This window comes from Callorhinus ursinus, unplaced genomic scaffold (assembly GCF_003265705.2).
Source record: "Callorhinus ursinus isolate GAN/ISIS: 27379988/994484 unplaced genomic scaffold, GSC_fseal_2.0 scaffold31, whole genome shotgun sequence".
Classification (NCBI taxonomy): domain Eukaryota; kingdom Metazoa; phylum Chordata; class Mammalia; order Carnivora; family Otariidae; genus Callorhinus; species Callorhinus ursinus.
This window is the reverse complement of record NW_027397093.1, coordinates 12,278,660-12,295,033: the sequence shown is the minus strand read 5'-3', so window position 1 is coordinate 12,295,033 and position 16,374 is coordinate 12,278,660. Positions and strand designations below refer to the sequence as shown.

The window sequence follows — 16,374 nt, the reverse complement described above, 5'->3', positions numbered from 1 at the left end:
GATTTAGAAGATCTTAGATCATGCTTTTTGACACTCACGGTTAACTTTGCTGTTGGAGTGGATAGCAGCATGCCTCTGGATTAAACTACAATTCCCAGAGTGCATCTCTAGGTGAATTCTGGGAAGTGTGGCAAAAGCGTGCCTGCAACCATGGTTAACTTTGGACGACTTAACAGCCAGCATGAAAAGAGAACTACAATTCCCAGAGTGCATCTCTAGGGGATTCTGGGAAGTGTGGCAGAGGCCACAATAGTCCCTCTGGGGAAGGGAAGCCCTACTTCCCAGGAAGGTTAGGAGTTCCCTGCTTTCTGCTGATTCTTGAGGCCTAGGAAGACACCCTCCCCCAACAGAATTCAGAGTGAGTACAGAGGAACAGAAAACTGTTGAGGTTCTAAGCCCAGGAGGGATTTTATGGGAAGGCATAATCAAAACTTGAAAAAAGCTCTTGGTCACAGCATTTTGTGATTTTAGCTTAGTCTTTTCCTTCTTGCAGAAACCAGGGAATGGCCACAGTTTTGCATCATAACTTAAGGAACTATCCTTTTAACTAAAGCTAATATTTTTCTGGAACTTTCTTGGAGAGTTATTTAAAAATAGAATTTGCTTACTTTTTTTGCATTGTGCCTGCATTATTTTTGAATTAAGGGAGGAAACATTTTTTAGAAAGCAAACCATAAAGCTACTTAGTGGGACCTTGAAATCTGTATCGCATGGCTCCTCAGTGTTGCGTATTTCCTCATTCCATTGAGGTGCACAGTAACGAATAGAGGGAACTGAAAAGGGCTCTCTCAAACACTATCAAACTTCTTCCAAACTTCTTGGTAGAAATAACCACAGAGATTCGAGATGGGCCTTTTCTTCATGCTGTAGTATTTTACAAAGTAATCTTTCTTCTGTTAAAATGAACAGGATGAGAAATGTGGGAATCACTTATTACAGGTGTTTGAGAGAATTGTTAATCTTAACAGCCTTGCCTCTTCATTGAATAGTTTTCAGTAAAAATAATAGTATCTTTCATCTCTATCAGTCCTTGTACTTTTAAAATAATCATAAATGAATGTTGAAAAATGCTTTCCCATATATTTCTCATCAACACATGAGTTTTGGAGCCAGATAGCCCTGGGTTTGAAACTGCTGCTATCTAAATTGTGATTTCAGATTAGTTAAAGCTTTATCTTCCTCACTTGTAAAATGGGATAAATTCATTCATTCATTCATTCATTCATCTATCTATATTGTGTTTTACATTGTGATAGAGACAATGCTAGGTGCTATAGATAGGGGAAGATACAATCCCAACCCTTGAGGATTGTACAGTCTAACAGATCTGAGAATTGGGTGTGTGGAAACCTGACATGGTTGTAATACACTTTAGATCCATTTTCTCTCCTTCCTTCCCCTGTGAGAAGTGAGACAGAAACCAAGCTCCTACGAGTTAGGTGACAGCTATAGATCACAAATTCAGTCAGTGGGAGAGCCCAGAATAAAAGTCCGGAGTCTCTTCAGTGCTTACTTGCCTGTTCCTTCCTCGGTTTGGAGATACGCACAGACATTGTAAACAAAACAGAAGGCAGCCCTGGGCTTGTCATCTAACGTAAAATAACGGTGCTGTATTTTCTCCAAAACTTATTTCGTGAATAGTGAACTTTTATCCCCAGAATGCCGCCAGGAATAAAATACCATAATACTTGTCAATCCAAACAAAAACAATTCTGTTTGTAATGTGGATTTGAGTATCATGGCAGGTTTACCAGTTGTTCTGCAGCATGTTTACTAAAGGTAAGCCCTTGAGCCAATACACTTTGAATAAAACATTGCACTGAAGACCCCTAAAAGAGTAAAAAATCACAAACTATTTAGAAATAAGTAACAAATTTTCCCTGCATTAGATTTCTAAATAGTAATGGAGTTATAAGAAATTATATTTTCATTCTAAAAGTAATTTCACATATCCTCATTGTTAAAAGACTTTTTTTTTTTGTACTGAGGTACACAAAGAAAACAACACATATAGAGGTTGGTTCCTATAATGTGTTCTATGATATTATGGAAAATGCTGGAAATGTACTATAATATTCTAAAATCTAGAATGGTCAAAACCACAGTAAATAAATGAGCACAGGACATCAAACAGTTTGCAAAAGGGGAACTAGAACTATTAAATCTCAAAACACTTTCAATCTTGGTAGTTATCAAAAAAATATAAAATGAAAGTTCTTTTTTTTTTAAACCAGACACTACTGAATCTTGTAAGTGTGGCAATGTGTAGAAAGAGCCATATGATTTTAAACTAAATTTTATCCCAGTAATTCTACTTCGGGAAACTTAAAAAGTAACCTGAAAATATCAGCACACAGGTATTTAGTGGTATCTTATTTCTGGTAATTTAAAATCAGAGCAACCTAAATGTCTAAAATCGGGAATGTTTAGCAAAATAAGGATGAGTCTACCTGAATGTAGTATTTTGCAGCTAAAAAAAATTATATAGCTTATACAAAAACATGGAAAACTGCTTGTGATGTGTTTCATGGAAGCAAGTTGACAAAAATGTGTCCTCTGATTACAAATATGTAGAAGTTGTATGTGTAAAAAGATTAGAAAATACATGTTATATTTATGTGGCCATATTATGGACACCCTCACAATTCTCTTTTCTAGATGTCCTGTAATGTAATTATGTTAATTTTATAATTTTAACGATCTATTTAGAAGAGAAAAATATAGTTAAAGCTGATTTTTAAGGAAATCGTTTTCTCTTCTTTGACTTTTCAATAATCTCTATACTGTTTTTATATAAGATGTGTATAAAAAATATTCAAGGGACCATTTAGAAAAGGAATTAGACTTAATTTTTATCTACTAGGTTTATGACTATACCAATGAAGGTGCAGTTCTCAGTTGAAATAAGTCTGGTTTTCCTCTTGATTGTTAATATTTTTTCAAAGTTACATTAAGAACTTGACTTTGTTTTTTATAAGCTCTGTGACCATCCCATGAGTCAGCAGACCATGATAATCCACAACTGGCTAAGGTTAATTTCGTAACAGAAACTAGGCAAAGCATCAGGCAGCCAAAAACAGTGGGCCACACAGATTAGTTGGTAGTTATAGCTCAACCAAACAGCTCTTGGCTCTCAGGATTCAAGGAACTCACCAAAAGAATTCCTTTTGGCTCCCTGGGAATGTGCTGAGGTACTCCTATTGATGATATGGTATGTGTACTTATAGTCACTTTAAAAATACAAATAGATACATATCTAATTTATGTTTATTGATATGTATATGTCCTTTTCTTTTTCTTTTCTTTTTTTAGAGAGGGAGAGAAGCGGGGACAGGCAGGGACAGAGGGAGAGGGAGAGAGAGAGTCTTAAGCAGACTCCACACCCAGTACAGAGACCAACGCAGGACTCGATCTCACAACCCTAAGATCATGACCTGAGCTGAAATCAAGAGTTGGATGCTTAACCCACTAAGCCACCCAGGCTCCCCTATGTCCTTTCCTTTATAAATTAATTAGATCATGGTAAACCAACCAAATAATTGCTTTTCTTACTTAAACATATATTGTGAATATCTTTCCCTGTTACTATATATGAATGTTTCCACTGTTATCTTGTATTTATTTATTTATTTATTATTACTTTTTTAAGATTTTATTTATTTATTTGAGAGAGAAAGAATGAGAGACAGAGAGCATGAGAAGTAGGAGGGTCAGAGGGAGAAGCAGACTCCCCGCCGAGCAGGGAGCCCGATGCGGGACTCGATCCCAGGACTCCAGGATCATGACCTGAGCCAAAGGCAGTCGCCCAACCAACTGAGCCACCCAGGTGCCCATTTATTTATTTATTTTAAAGATTTTATTTATTTGAGAGAGAGAGTAGGGAAGAGGGGCCGAGAGAGAGGGTAAGAGAGAATCCCAAGCAGACTCCTTGATGAGCGCAGAGCCTGATGTGGGGCTCGATCCTAGGACCCTGAGACCATGACCTGAGCCAAAACCAAGAGTCAGATGCTTAACTGAGCCACCCAGGCACTCTTCTATTTATTTGTTTATTTATTTTTTAATCAAAAAAGGAAACATCAAATTTAATTTAAAGGAAAAAAATCAGAAATTGAGAAAACAACAGAACAAATCAATTCCTGAAAAAAAGAGTTCTGCATCTTGGTGATCACATTTATTGAAAGGGTTGGAAAAAAATTAAAATGCCCTTTAGCTTAAGAATTTTTTAGTTATCCGCAAATCAACTCGTTTCAGGAGTGGAAGAATCCTTGGTCATTTCTTAATATCAAAATTTACGCAGGTTTCTCTTTTGAATGTCTTCTACATTTAAAGAGGCAATCATACAAAAGCTCCTATATTCCATACATGATAAATTCTTTGTTTCAGCCAACTCTTAAAGGAGGGGCAACTAGTACAACACCATCTCCCCGGACAAAAAGCATTGGAATATTCCGTTTTGTTGATTTATATATCTCTTCGTATGTTTCTTCTATTTATTTTTAAGAGCTGTATATTATTCCCCTTTATCATACCTTTCAGTTAACATTCCTATACATATCCTTCTTAGGATAAATTCATAGAAGTGGAATTGCTAGGTGAAAGGCATGTTTATTTAACATTTCAATAGATATTCCGAAATTGCCGCCCAAAAATATTGTACCAATTTACATTCTCAGAGTTTGTACCTGAGACATATACATATGACATACCCATATACAAGAAATATATTTCTTCCAGTATATCACACAAGTCTTTTAATACTCTCCTAGAGTGCTTTGTAACCCACATATCACATGTTCCCTTCTGGGAAAGCTATGTTTGTTTTCTTTCTCCTACTAGAGTCCCTTGATGGTAGGTTTTTCATCAGAACATTTCTGTGTTCCTTAAAGGACCTTGCATAAAGTCAATTTTCAATAAACACTTTTTGTTGAATGTCTTTGCTAAATATATTTTACCCTTGGCTAGGACATAGATTGTAGCCAAAACTGTCCAAGGATTAGTCATCAGTGATTCATAATTATGCAACTAAGAAGTAAGCCTAAACTTTAGATATTCCTCAGTGATTTGTTTAGTGTCAAAGCTTGCTTTGGTTATTTAACTGTACTGATTTTCTCATTTCAGTGGAACTTCTTGACTTTTATTGCCAATGTGAAATGTACTTTTCATGGGGAATAAAATACTTACTGATATACAATTTAAAAGGAATCACCTGCAGAATGGATTCATAAGATACAGAATTTTTTTTCTCTCACAAAGGAATACACAAAATAGAAAATATCTTAGATTCATGTAGATTTGCATAGCTGCCTTTTGAAATATTTTCTTGATGGCCATGATTTTTGTATTTTTCTTATCTATAGGATTCCTCTTACTTCATTCTTAGAGGAACTTTGGCTTTCATATACTCTCCATTACTCTGGAGACATTCCCAGTCTTACCTGGTCTTAGAGTAATGCTAGCTGCTGGAACAAACTTCAAAAGTTCAGTTGCTTAGTATGGTAGAAGTTTATTTCTCACTCATAAATCGTCCAAAGTGTGTGTTGGGGGGGTGGGTCCTTTGGTTGGCAGGTGGCTTTTCTCCATGTTGTGATTCAAGGATCCAGGCTTCTTCATCTAATACTCTGCCATTCCAGAGTCTTCCAAGCAGAAGGAGGAAAGAGGATGAAGGCATACCCACTTCTTTTTTTTCATTTAAAAAAATTTTTTTAAGTTTTTTTTTTTTTAATTTATTTGACAGAGAGAGACACAGCAAGAGAGGGAACACAAGCAGGGGGAGTGGGAGAGGGAGAAGCAGGCCTCCCACTGAGCAGGGAGCCCGATGAGGGGCTCGATCTCAGGACCCTGGGACCATGACCTGAGCCAAAGGCAGACGTCTGCTTAACGATTGAGCCACCCAGGCGCCCCTCATTTTTAAATTATTTAAAGATTTATTTATTTATTTTAGAGAGAGAGAGTGTGTGTGCACACATGCGTGAATGGGGAGAAGGGCAGAGAGAGAAGGAGAGAGAGAATCTCAAGCAGACTCCAAGCCGATGGTGGAGCCAGACTCCAAGCCGATGCGGGGCTTGATCCTATCACCCTGAAATCAGGACCTGAGATGAGACCAAGAGTTGGATGCTCAACCAACTGAGCCACCTTGGCACCCCCTAGGCATACCCACTTCTTAGCTGCTTCAGCCTAGAAGAGATATACATCACTTCCACTCACATTCCATTGTTAAGAACTACTTTTGTCACTGCTTAGATAGAAGGAGAGAAATGTAAATTGTGGCTTATTCTCTAACTTCTGGCAACAATTCTACAATATGGAAGGAGGAACATATTTTTTTGTAGATAGCAGAGTCTCAAAATAACCTATTAGGTAGGCAGAACAGGTTGCCATTTTGTAGATTAGAAAAGAGGTACTAAAAAGTTGAAATCCCACAGCTAGTTAGTGGCACAAATGCAATTTCGAAGCCAGATCATCTGACTTCTATTCAGTTTCTTTCCTTAATATTAAAAAGTAATCCTATCCTGGCTTAAAGTATAACCCTCTTGGTGATTCATTACTTTAAATTGCATACTATGACTTTTTTTTTTGACTCCTCTTTTCTCTAAGGACCTGACAATGTCCCTGTATTGTGGAATTGCTTGCAGGAGAAAATCTTTTTGGTACTTTAGGCTGCTGTCAACTTATGTCACTAAGACCCGGTGAGTTGTGACCAACCTGAGCTCTGATTATTCTCTCTTTGGCCCATTAAATTATAAAATATAAATATCTTAAAATCCTACATTGAGGATTAAGGATACATGATTAAGATTTACATATAAGGATAGTCATTGCAAATTATTTATAATTGGAAAGATTCTAAATAAACTAAATTTCCAATATTACCTAAAATATCTGACATACTTAAATATTAAGTTCTATTAAGATAAGAACTTTGTCTTTCCCAGCATGGTACCCCTCGTGCATAAAACAATACCCGGCGCATAGTAGGCATTGAAGGATTGTTGAATGGATGAATGAACAAGATTTAATTTAATTTAATTAATTTAAAATTAATTAAAATTAATTTAAAATAATTTAAATGATGGTACACCCCTATGATGGAATTAAAAACTATACTGAATAATAACAGTTCATGAAGTTTCCTGAAAAAAGGTAGAAAATTCTAATTCCCTCACCCCTCACCTCTAAGAAAGAACTAAACCACCAGTTAAAGGTAGACCAGGAAAAAAAAAAAACCTACGCCAGTACAGGATGATGGTAAAGGACTTCTTTGTCACAGCCTGGGCAAATTTGAAATCTGTGAATTTGAAATCACCAGCCTGTTCTCATAGTTTTGGGGTTTAAATTTGCACCATCTGTGTTATGGTCCCCAAACCCCAACCTAAGAAAAGAATGTAAGTAGTAGTCGTAGACTTATAGGACCCCTGGGCACCTTGCAGAAGCAAGGTAAAACTCCTCTGAAGAGATACACTCATAACCAGGGCTTCCTAAATGAAAAGCTCTGCCAAACATGAGTGCCCGGTCCAGAATTTAAAGGCACGTAAGCATACAGTATTACATGAACAAGAGTGAGAAAAGAAAATTGCAGTACTTAAATTATTGTAGGTTATTTGCAGCGCTCAGGCTGAGACTCTGAGAACAATAACTGAATTATTGAACAGTTATTGAATGGTCTAAAAATGCCTATGTTAAAGTGATTTAAAATTTTTTTTTATTCATGTGACAGAGAGAGAGAGAGAGAGAGGGAATATGAGCAGGGGAGAGAGGCAGAAGGAGAGGGAGAAGCAGACTCCTCGCTGAGCCAGGAGCCTGATGTGGGGCTTGATTCCAGGACCCTGAGATCATGCCCTGAGCTGAAGGCAGATGCTTAACCATCTGAGCCACCCAGGCGCCCTGTTAAAGTGATTTTAAAATGAGTAAAAAGTCATGAGAGAATGAAATTCTATCAATAAAGAACATGGCATGAAAAGAATGATAAGAAAAAAAAGGCTACAACTTAATAGGTATGACTCTGAATATACCTATGTACAGATACCAATAAATAGTTTGAAGAATTCCCAGGTGTAAACAGTGATAATCTCTGAATGGTGAGATTCTTGATTTCCCTTTTTTGAACAAATTGCTAACTGTATTTTCTGACTTTTATGGGATGACTTTGTATTTTTGTAAATAGGAAAACAAGTTTGTGTCTGATAATCTTAGTGTTGTTTCCATGCTATTATAACTAAAGGGGGCAAATTAGTTTTTCAAATTAGTGTTCCTGATCGAGAAAGAATATGTAAGGAACTTTTTGGCTCTCAGTTCCAGTTCCAGTGAGGCCCCAGATTTAAGACCTGGGTGTTTATGTAGGTGTTTCGCTTTTTAGGGTCATTAGGGCAAAGCACAGGTTGTACCTCTCTTACTGTTCTTTTAGGAAGGCAGAGGTGTTCTATTGTTTATATTTGGTAACTTCTGAGTGGCACATGTCTCTCCTTTGACATGCATTAAGTCTTTGCCCCAGGAAGTGAGTCACTTATAATAAGTTTAAAAATACCATGAGTATTAAAATCTCAGGTTTCTTTGGTCTTGTGTTTATGAAGAGCTCATTGTAACCCCTTTTATCATATAGTCAAAAATAGGTTCCTAAAGATAACACTGGGGCACATTTATCATTTTGCTTTGTAGTTTTATGTTGAACTAACTTTGTTAGTGTTACAAAAGCTCCCAGATCCTACAGGAAATATCTATAAACTGTGTTGCCTACCTCATGACAAAATCTGCCATAAATCTGAGTCTGTTTGGGGCTTTTAATAGGCAAAAATGGTCATCCCAAAGTCTTCAGAAGGAGAATCTACATTCAGTACCCCCTGAATCATGTGGACCCTGACCTGATTTCCAAGGCTCTTGAAGGGATAAACTTAGGTAATCTTTAATGAAGGTGCTTGAAAAGCCTAGATCTGGATCCAGTACTATTTCTTCTAGACAAACTCATGATAGGATGTTGTCTTTTTCCACATTTGTATTTTGGCTATTGAAGATATTACACTTATTAAATAAGCCTAGGTCAAGTATAGGTTTCACTTTCCCATCAGTGGTCTCTGGTAGAGATAAGGAGCTAATGGTGTCCATGTGGAGGACTAGGTGTTGGAAGCACGAATGCATTGAAGATAACAGCTCTTTACCATCTCTAGATTGAAGGAGAGTTAAGGTGTGGTGTTGGCTCTCTGTCTACAAGAATGAAGTCTGCTCCCATCCCTAGATATTCTGTGGTTGATGTTTCCTCACGGTACTTGTTTTCCTTTCACTCCACTGCGTGTAAATTCTTGCCTCACAGCGTAATATTGGCAAAGTACCTTGAGGTTCAATTCAGTAAATATTTATTACCCTTGAAGTTCAATTCAATAAATATTTATTGAATCGAGCCATTCAATATGCTAATTACTGGAGATACAGAACTAAGGCTGACCCTGCCCTTAAGGAGATCCTAGTCTTTCAGGGGAAAGAGCAGTTTAGGATATAAATAAAAGGAAGTAAGTGTGATAGGAGAGGGATGCAAGGACCAAATTCTGAAAGATGAATGCTGTACAAGTAACTGTGGTTTTAATAATGCTTTATTTTCAAAATACAGGTATTTATTTGAACTGAAGGAAGATGATGATGCATGTAAAAAAGCCCAGCAGACAGGAGCATTTTATCTCTTTCATAGCCTGGCTCCTTTGCTTCAGAAATCGGGACACCAATACCAGGCCCCCAGGCATAGCCTACTAGGTAAGCCCAAAGAGGACCAGCAGTACTGTAGACCAGCCTGTGGCCATGAATGAATTTCATCCACATCAAATCCCTGAGAAGGATCCTTCAATTTTAGAGTCCAGGTTTTTCAAACTATTTCTACCAATTAATTGTTTAGTGTATAAACCTGAGTTGCCCAAATATTATTTAGTAATGGTATGAACCACTATTGCCTTAAACTAGGGGTCAGTGAAACTGCTGGCCGAATTCGAACCCACTGCTTGTTCTGTAAATACTGAACACAGCCACGCTCATTCATTTACATATTGTCTATGGCTGTTTTCGCCCTACAGTGGCAGAGCAGAGTGGTTGTGACAGAGAGCCACATGGCTCACAAAGCCTAAAATATTTTGCCAAACCCTGCTTAAAGCAGTGATTTCCAGCCTCTGTGGAATTGTGTACTTTTCCACTATTGAGATTTGCATCATGACTTCATTTCTTCTAGAAGGGTCAAAAATGAAATGTGAATTAAAATTAATATTTTAAGAACTCTTTAAGGGTATGTAAATAGATATCTAAGCATTCAAGGTACTTTCAGTTTTATATGATGTCACTATACACTGACTTACTTCTAAATACAAAGGCAATGAATTTCCTCCATGGGTCAGATGTTGAGTACTTGGATAGGTAGTTTCTAGCAGTGCAAAAGAGTATCAGGATGCCATCAGAAGGCAATGTTATGTTGTATTATGAACAAATAAATATGTCCTTCACGCACAGGACAGATTTTCTCCCTATACAGCACTTGTCTTATACAGACTAGGATCTTGGATGAATAGTCTACCCTAGACCAGACACCTAGCACAATCTGGAGACTACATTCTATGTAACTGAATTGGTCTCTAGCATTTTAAGCATTCACTTTTTTTTTTCAGCACCGTAATACATTAACTATCATGTATCTTTTGAACTAGGGGATATTCTCCTTTCATGATACAATCACAGAATACAGTGGTATAGAGCAAGAATTCCTTCTTTAGTCTAAACACTTCAGATTGCTGATGGGAAGATGGAGGCCTAGAGAGGCTAAGTGATTAGACCAAGATTACATAGCTAATTAGCTGCAGGGCAGTGGCTAGAAGCAGGTATACCTACTTCAAGCTGAAGTAGATGATTTCCTAGGTTAATATGGCTGTGGTGATTTAATGAAAAACCTTTTCTTCCTTTTCTGTTTCTTAGAGTTGGAAAGTCTCCTGGCAAAGTTTGGACAGGACATACAAAGAATAGAAGACTCTGTGCTGATTGGATGCTCTGAACAGCATGAAGCATGGTTTGCTCTGGATCTAGGTCTAAATAGCTCCTCTTCCATAAGTGGTATAGAACATTATTTCTAATGGATACTTCCCAGTGGTGCTCAGACTTAGGGCTCTCATGTAATAGTAAAATTTCAAAAAAAGTTTTGTGAATACCAAAGGTTATCAACCTTGTTTTTTTTTAAGTTAGGACTAAAAAAAACTACCCATTTACTGTCATCATCATTTAAAAGATAAAGAATATTTTAATACTTTCTAAGCTTGGTGGTAGGTACACAGATGTTTTATTCTCTGTACCTTAATACATTTTATTATATTTCTTAAATGTTTTAAAATTCATGACATCATTCTTATCTCAGGTGACTAAACATGTTACCATGCTCAGGGGCTTCAGACCCGTATTTGGGAACCAGTTTGGTATAAGGTTCATGGTTCCTACTAGACTTTCCTTCTCTCCTTCCAGGTCTGGTTGTAAATGTAATGATGCTGGAATCCAGTGCAGATAGGAGCTTAGAGGTGCCATTTTACCTCTCTTCCAGGGAGAGTGTGTGGTTAGTGCAAATATTCTTATTACTCTGAAGAGGATCTTGAAAAATACTATGCTCTGATGTTTCGCAAATTTGCCAGAATATAAGAAATCACCCAGTGCTTGTTTAAAAATAAAGATTTCGGGGCCTTACTCACCTGCTGTTCAGAATCTCCAGGTAGGGGCTTGAGAACCCGTATATTTTTTATTTTCCCTAATAAAGTATTATCAGGCGAGTTTGGAAAACACTGCTTTAACAGGCATACTTGAGAGGGGCCCCAAGGCAAAGTTTGGTGTTTGTTTCATTTTATCCTCTGTTCTCATTTTCTAGCTTCCTTACAGAAACCAGAAATGGAGACAGAGCTCAAGGGCTCTTTCACTGAGCTGAGGAAGGCTCTCTTTCAGCTGAATACAAAGGATGCCTCCTTGCTGACCACGGTAGATTCTGACTTCTTAGTTCTGTAGGAAATTTAGTAAAGCAATGTTTATGGGTGAATACATGCATGCATGCCCAAGGCTAGAATGACATTTGGTTTCTTCTTGAATAGATCACAGTCCTTCCTACAAACCTTGGCAGAAGGACAAGGTGCTGTAGGGAGATTGCTTATTCTTCTTTCTTTTGCCCTTATTTTTGGCAGGACCATTTTCTCCTAAAGAAATGCAGATCTATCAGCCTCATGATATTTTTAATGACCCATAGCATAACACACATCATTATGTTAGTCCTATGAAAAATTACTTTGTATTGCTTTAATGACTTCTCCTCACAGCTTTAGACTTCACTTGTTAAAGTGCTTTTGGTTGTTCATTTTACTTAAAAAGACATCTCTAAACATTTTTATTTGCAAAAAAATTCCACCTTTATTGGGGAGGAATACCTGTTGGGGTATTACACTACATTGGAAATATCTTATTTTTAAGTTGGATCCTAAGTACATGGGCCATTCATTATAATAGTTTATATATGTATTTTAAATGGATGATAATACTTTCTCTTATTCATATTTCAGATGCTAGAGGAGTATTTCCAGATAGTTTCCTTATTTTAAAGTTCAAACAGTTAATAACCATTTAAAGTAGGTGAGCTGGAAAGGGATTGGCATTTCCCTTTGAGTTGTTCTAAATACCAGGCCAGCACTATTATAGATGAGCTTCACATTCTCTCCAAATGAAATCAGCCTATCTTTGTATTCCTAGGCTCAGGCTCTTCTCCGTTGGCATGATGCTCATCAGTTCTGTAGCAGAAGCGGGCAGCCCACCAAGAAGAATATGGCTGGCAGCAAGCGTGTGTGCCCTTCCAATAAGATTATCTATTATCCACAGGTAAGCACTACTTTAAAAGGACAGTAATCCGGGCGCCTGGGTGGCTTAGTTGGTTAAGCGACTGCCTTCGGCTCAGGTCATGATCCCGGAGTCCCAGGATCGAGTCCTGCATCGGGCTCCCTGCTCGGCGAGGAGCCTGCTTCTCCCTCTGACCCCCTCCCCTCTCATGTACTCTCTCTCTCTCATTCTCGCTCTCTCAAATAAATAAATCTTTAAAAAAAAATAAAAATAAAAAAAATAAAAGGACAGTAATCCAAGACTGTGCTAGCCTGTCCTGGGGATAGAAGCCTATACAGTTAAAAGGCTTTCCTTAGTTACCCATTCCTTCATCCATTAACAGGCCCCAAACCCTAATGTCTGTCTTCCATCCCCTTTTCCTAGATGGCTCCTGTGGTGATCACTCTGGTGTCAGATGGGACTCGATGCCTGCTTGCCCGCCAGAGTTCCTTTCCCAAGGGAATGTATTCTGCCTTGGCAGGTTTTTGTGATATAGGTAAGAAGTTTAGGGCATGTACAGATGACTGGAGGACACAAAAGTTTAACAATAGTAGGTATTTGTCTTGTTGCTTTTGTGCTTGAAGTCTCAAGCACACTGTTCCCTGTCAAGTCAGGAAAACTGCCTTCTGGCATTATAATTTTCCAATATTAGGCAAGTTTTCAAACATACGGCATACCTGAAAGAATTATACAGTTAATACTCACCCATACACTTACCACCTAGATCCTACAATTGTTTTCTTCATTTCTTTTATCACATATCTACCCATTCTATCCATCCACCAATCCATTTTATTCTTTGATACATAGTTTGCAGACATTAGTACACTTCTCCCTAAATATTTCAGCGTGCATTGTATTAATTAGAATTCAATAGATATTTACAGGTTGTTTTTTTCTCAGTCTATTGGGGTAAAATTTGCAAAAGGTCAAACATGGCATAAGAATTTTATTAAAGCTGAGGTCAGCAGTAGCCTGTCACTCTTATTTTGCATTCTCACTAACTAATTAAGTAACTAGTATAAGTATTGTAATTCAGCACCCAACTCCAGACTTGAGTCCTGTTGCTGTAGAGACTCAGGGACTTAGGGCTCTCCCAAGAATACTTAATCGAAACTTTGGAGCCAGTTTTGGGCTCCTTTCACAAATGGGCATCTGTATCACCCTTCCTGCTACAAGGCTGTCCTGAATTAATCTGAGTGCTTATAGGTGAAAGTCTGGAAGAGGCTGTCCGGAGAGAAGTTGCAGAAGAGGTGGGATTGGAGGTGGAAAGACTGCAGTACTCCGCATCCCAGCACTGGCCCTTTCCTAATAGCTCACTCATGATTGCTTGTCATGCAACTGTGCATCCAGGGCAGACAGAGGTAAGTTCTGATGCTTCCTTAGGGTATGTATTTCCTTTGCTTCACCCACAATGGTCAGTAGGCACCTTTCTAGTCCAGCATTGTCTACATTATACAAAGATGTGTAACATGGGATCTGTTCCCTTTAGGAGTTTCCAATCTTATAAAGGAAGCAATCTCCATGAAAATTCAGAGCACCCGCACAATTACCATTCTTCTTTGTATGTATCTCAGTCATGTGACAATTTATTTTTCAGCAGTACTTAACTGAACATCTTACACAGAGTAGGCACACAATAAATATATCAAATTAAAGGACTGATTTCAAGGTTGGTCTTATTCAAGGCTGTTAGGATGTTGGGGACCAATTATATAAAATCATAGGAACTTCTGGTTGAAAGGGATTTAGATGTTGTCTTATCCAGCCTCATCTTGCTCTTCTGCAGCATCCTGATAGATGGCATTGTGGTCCCTACCTGCCAAAGTCTATTGTGTTTTGGTTTGCATAGAATTAATAATATCTCATCTGTCTCAGCTTCCTATGGATACAATGTGCATTGCAAAGAAGATACTATGCCTTTGATAATCATTAATAATCCCTTATCCCTTAGAGAAGAGTAATTTTATTTTCTTTTTAAATTGAAAGTTAATCAAGAATTATTTATATATTACACCTCACTGTTAACCACTCTTTAGTATTTCAGTATTTGTGCTTCCAAGATTTTTAAAAGGCACTTTTTTCTTTTACACTGTTTAAAAAAATATATTTAACTCTCACCTTTTAATTATGCCTCTTTTGCTTCTGCACAATATCTAAAATTGATTATCTCTCAGCCTGTAGATCCCAGGTATTGCTCAGTTCTGGGAACATTTTCTCACCTTTGGCCAGAGTTTTCTAAATTTTGTAGCTCCTAACCTTACATTCTGTTTTTCTTTATGTCTTTTAGATCCAGGTGAACTTGAAAGAACTAGAGGCAGCTGGCTGGTTCAGTCATGATGAGGTAGCCACAGCCCTGAGGAAAAACAATCCATATACTCAGCAACAGTATGGGACATTCTGGTTGCCCCCTAAGTTAGCCATTGCCCACCAACTGATTAAGGAGTGGGTGGAAAAGCCGTCCTGCTCTACCCTGCCTGCTTAGCTCAGGTTGAGCCACCCAGATCCCTTCTCAGTATCCTGGAGGGGCATAAAAGAGATCAGTTGGTAAAAGGGAGGTGACCAAAGGCCATCTCCAACTTCATACTAAGGCAGAGCGGGAGGTGACCCTACAGCAGGATACCTCTAATAGCAGTGTTAAGGAAGTTCCTATTCATAGGCAATCAAAATGCCAAACAGATAATGACGATTGTCAAAATCAGAGGGAAGTTTGAGGCATTAGTTTGGATATAGGCCCCCATGCACCCATTTTTACTGAGGTCTTGGAAGCAAACATCTTTTGGCATGTATCTCATTAATGCTGGGTTTACACTAACTGCAAAAATGTGCCTGATATAATTTTAATTTTATCTTAGTATTGAAGATACATAGCAAATCTCAACCCACTACTGAGTTACCTTTCATCCTAATAGAATTAAGAAAAATGGCACAATATAACATTAAAAAATTCGTGTACAGGTATTTTGTACATGGTTATTTAAATAAAAGCCTTATTTCTTTAAGTCATCTGAAGGGATGAAGAAAGTGGGAGCCAAGATCTTCCTCAGAGTACCCTGTAATAAATCAGATGCAGTGATCTTCTGCTGGGGTAATTGCATCCCAGTGGGGCTTAAGAGAGCTAAGTCTTTTGCCGTTACTTGCTTAGCTTGTGACCCAAGGAAAAGATGATCACTTTGCCATGTCTGATTTCCTAAATATAAAATGGTCACTGCCATTTGCATACTGTTAAGTGTTGTAACTTCAGCTAAGGGATTAGTGAGGGCAAACCATTTCTTGTTTTATGGGATAAGCTAAATTTAGGATGGCTCATCATTCATGTATGTCATTCTATACCTTGTCATAAGGGAGGATTTATCTGGAGGAAATAAAATAAATTTCCACACCTTTGTTCAGATGTATTTTTCTGTCTTATGAAGTGAGGAAATAGAAGAAAGTAAGAATCTGGGGCAGGGAGTGGGGAGGGAGAAAAGGAATCTATTTGTATGATAAGCATTGAAGCCCAGGTCCCAAGTGTGGAAA

At 37.8% G+C, this 16,374-nt stretch overlaps 2 protein-coding genes across 6 annotated transcripts in view; one reads left to right on the top strand and one right to left on the bottom strand.

Moving 5' to 3' along the window:
• The first annotated feature begins 239 nt into the window (after positions 1-239).
• Positions 240-16,242, top strand: NUDT13 (nudix hydrolase 13). Of its 5 annotated transcripts, XM_073878839.1 has the most exons (10): positions 240-358; positions 3,650-3,826; positions 6,595-6,686; positions 9,596-9,735; positions 10,936-11,070; positions 11,867-11,973; positions 12,733-12,858; positions 13,240-13,351; positions 14,065-14,219; positions 15,146-16,242. In XM_073878839.1, exons 3-10 carry the CDS (start codon positions 6,604-6,606, stop codon positions 15,338-15,340), a joined length of 1,053 nt encoding a protein of 350 aa, XP_073734940.1. In that variant the 5' UTR covers positions 240-358; positions 3,650-3,826; positions 6,595-6,603; the 3' UTR covers positions 15,341-16,242. The 5 variants fall into 5 exon arrangements, with proteins under 5 accessions (XP_073734940.1, XP_025706247.1, XP_073734943.1 ...); XM_025850462.2 differs by lacking the exon at positions 3,650-3,826; XM_073878842.1 differs by lacking the exons at positions 240-358; positions 3,650-3,826; positions 6,595-6,686; positions 9,596-9,735 and adding an exon at positions 11,473-11,560 and having other exon boundaries at positions 10,938-11,070.
• The window catches only part of ECD (ecdysoneless cell cycle regulator), a 33,165-nt gene continuing 31,003 nt past the window's right edge, over positions 14,213-16,374 (bottom strand). Inside the window, exon 15 of the mRNA XM_025850456.2 lies at positions 14,213-15,211. Within this exon, the coding sequence (XP_025706241.1) occupies positions 15,186-15,211 (26 nt within the window). The 3' untranslated portion in view covers positions 14,213-15,185. The remainder of the gene's footprint in view (positions 15,212-16,374) is intronic.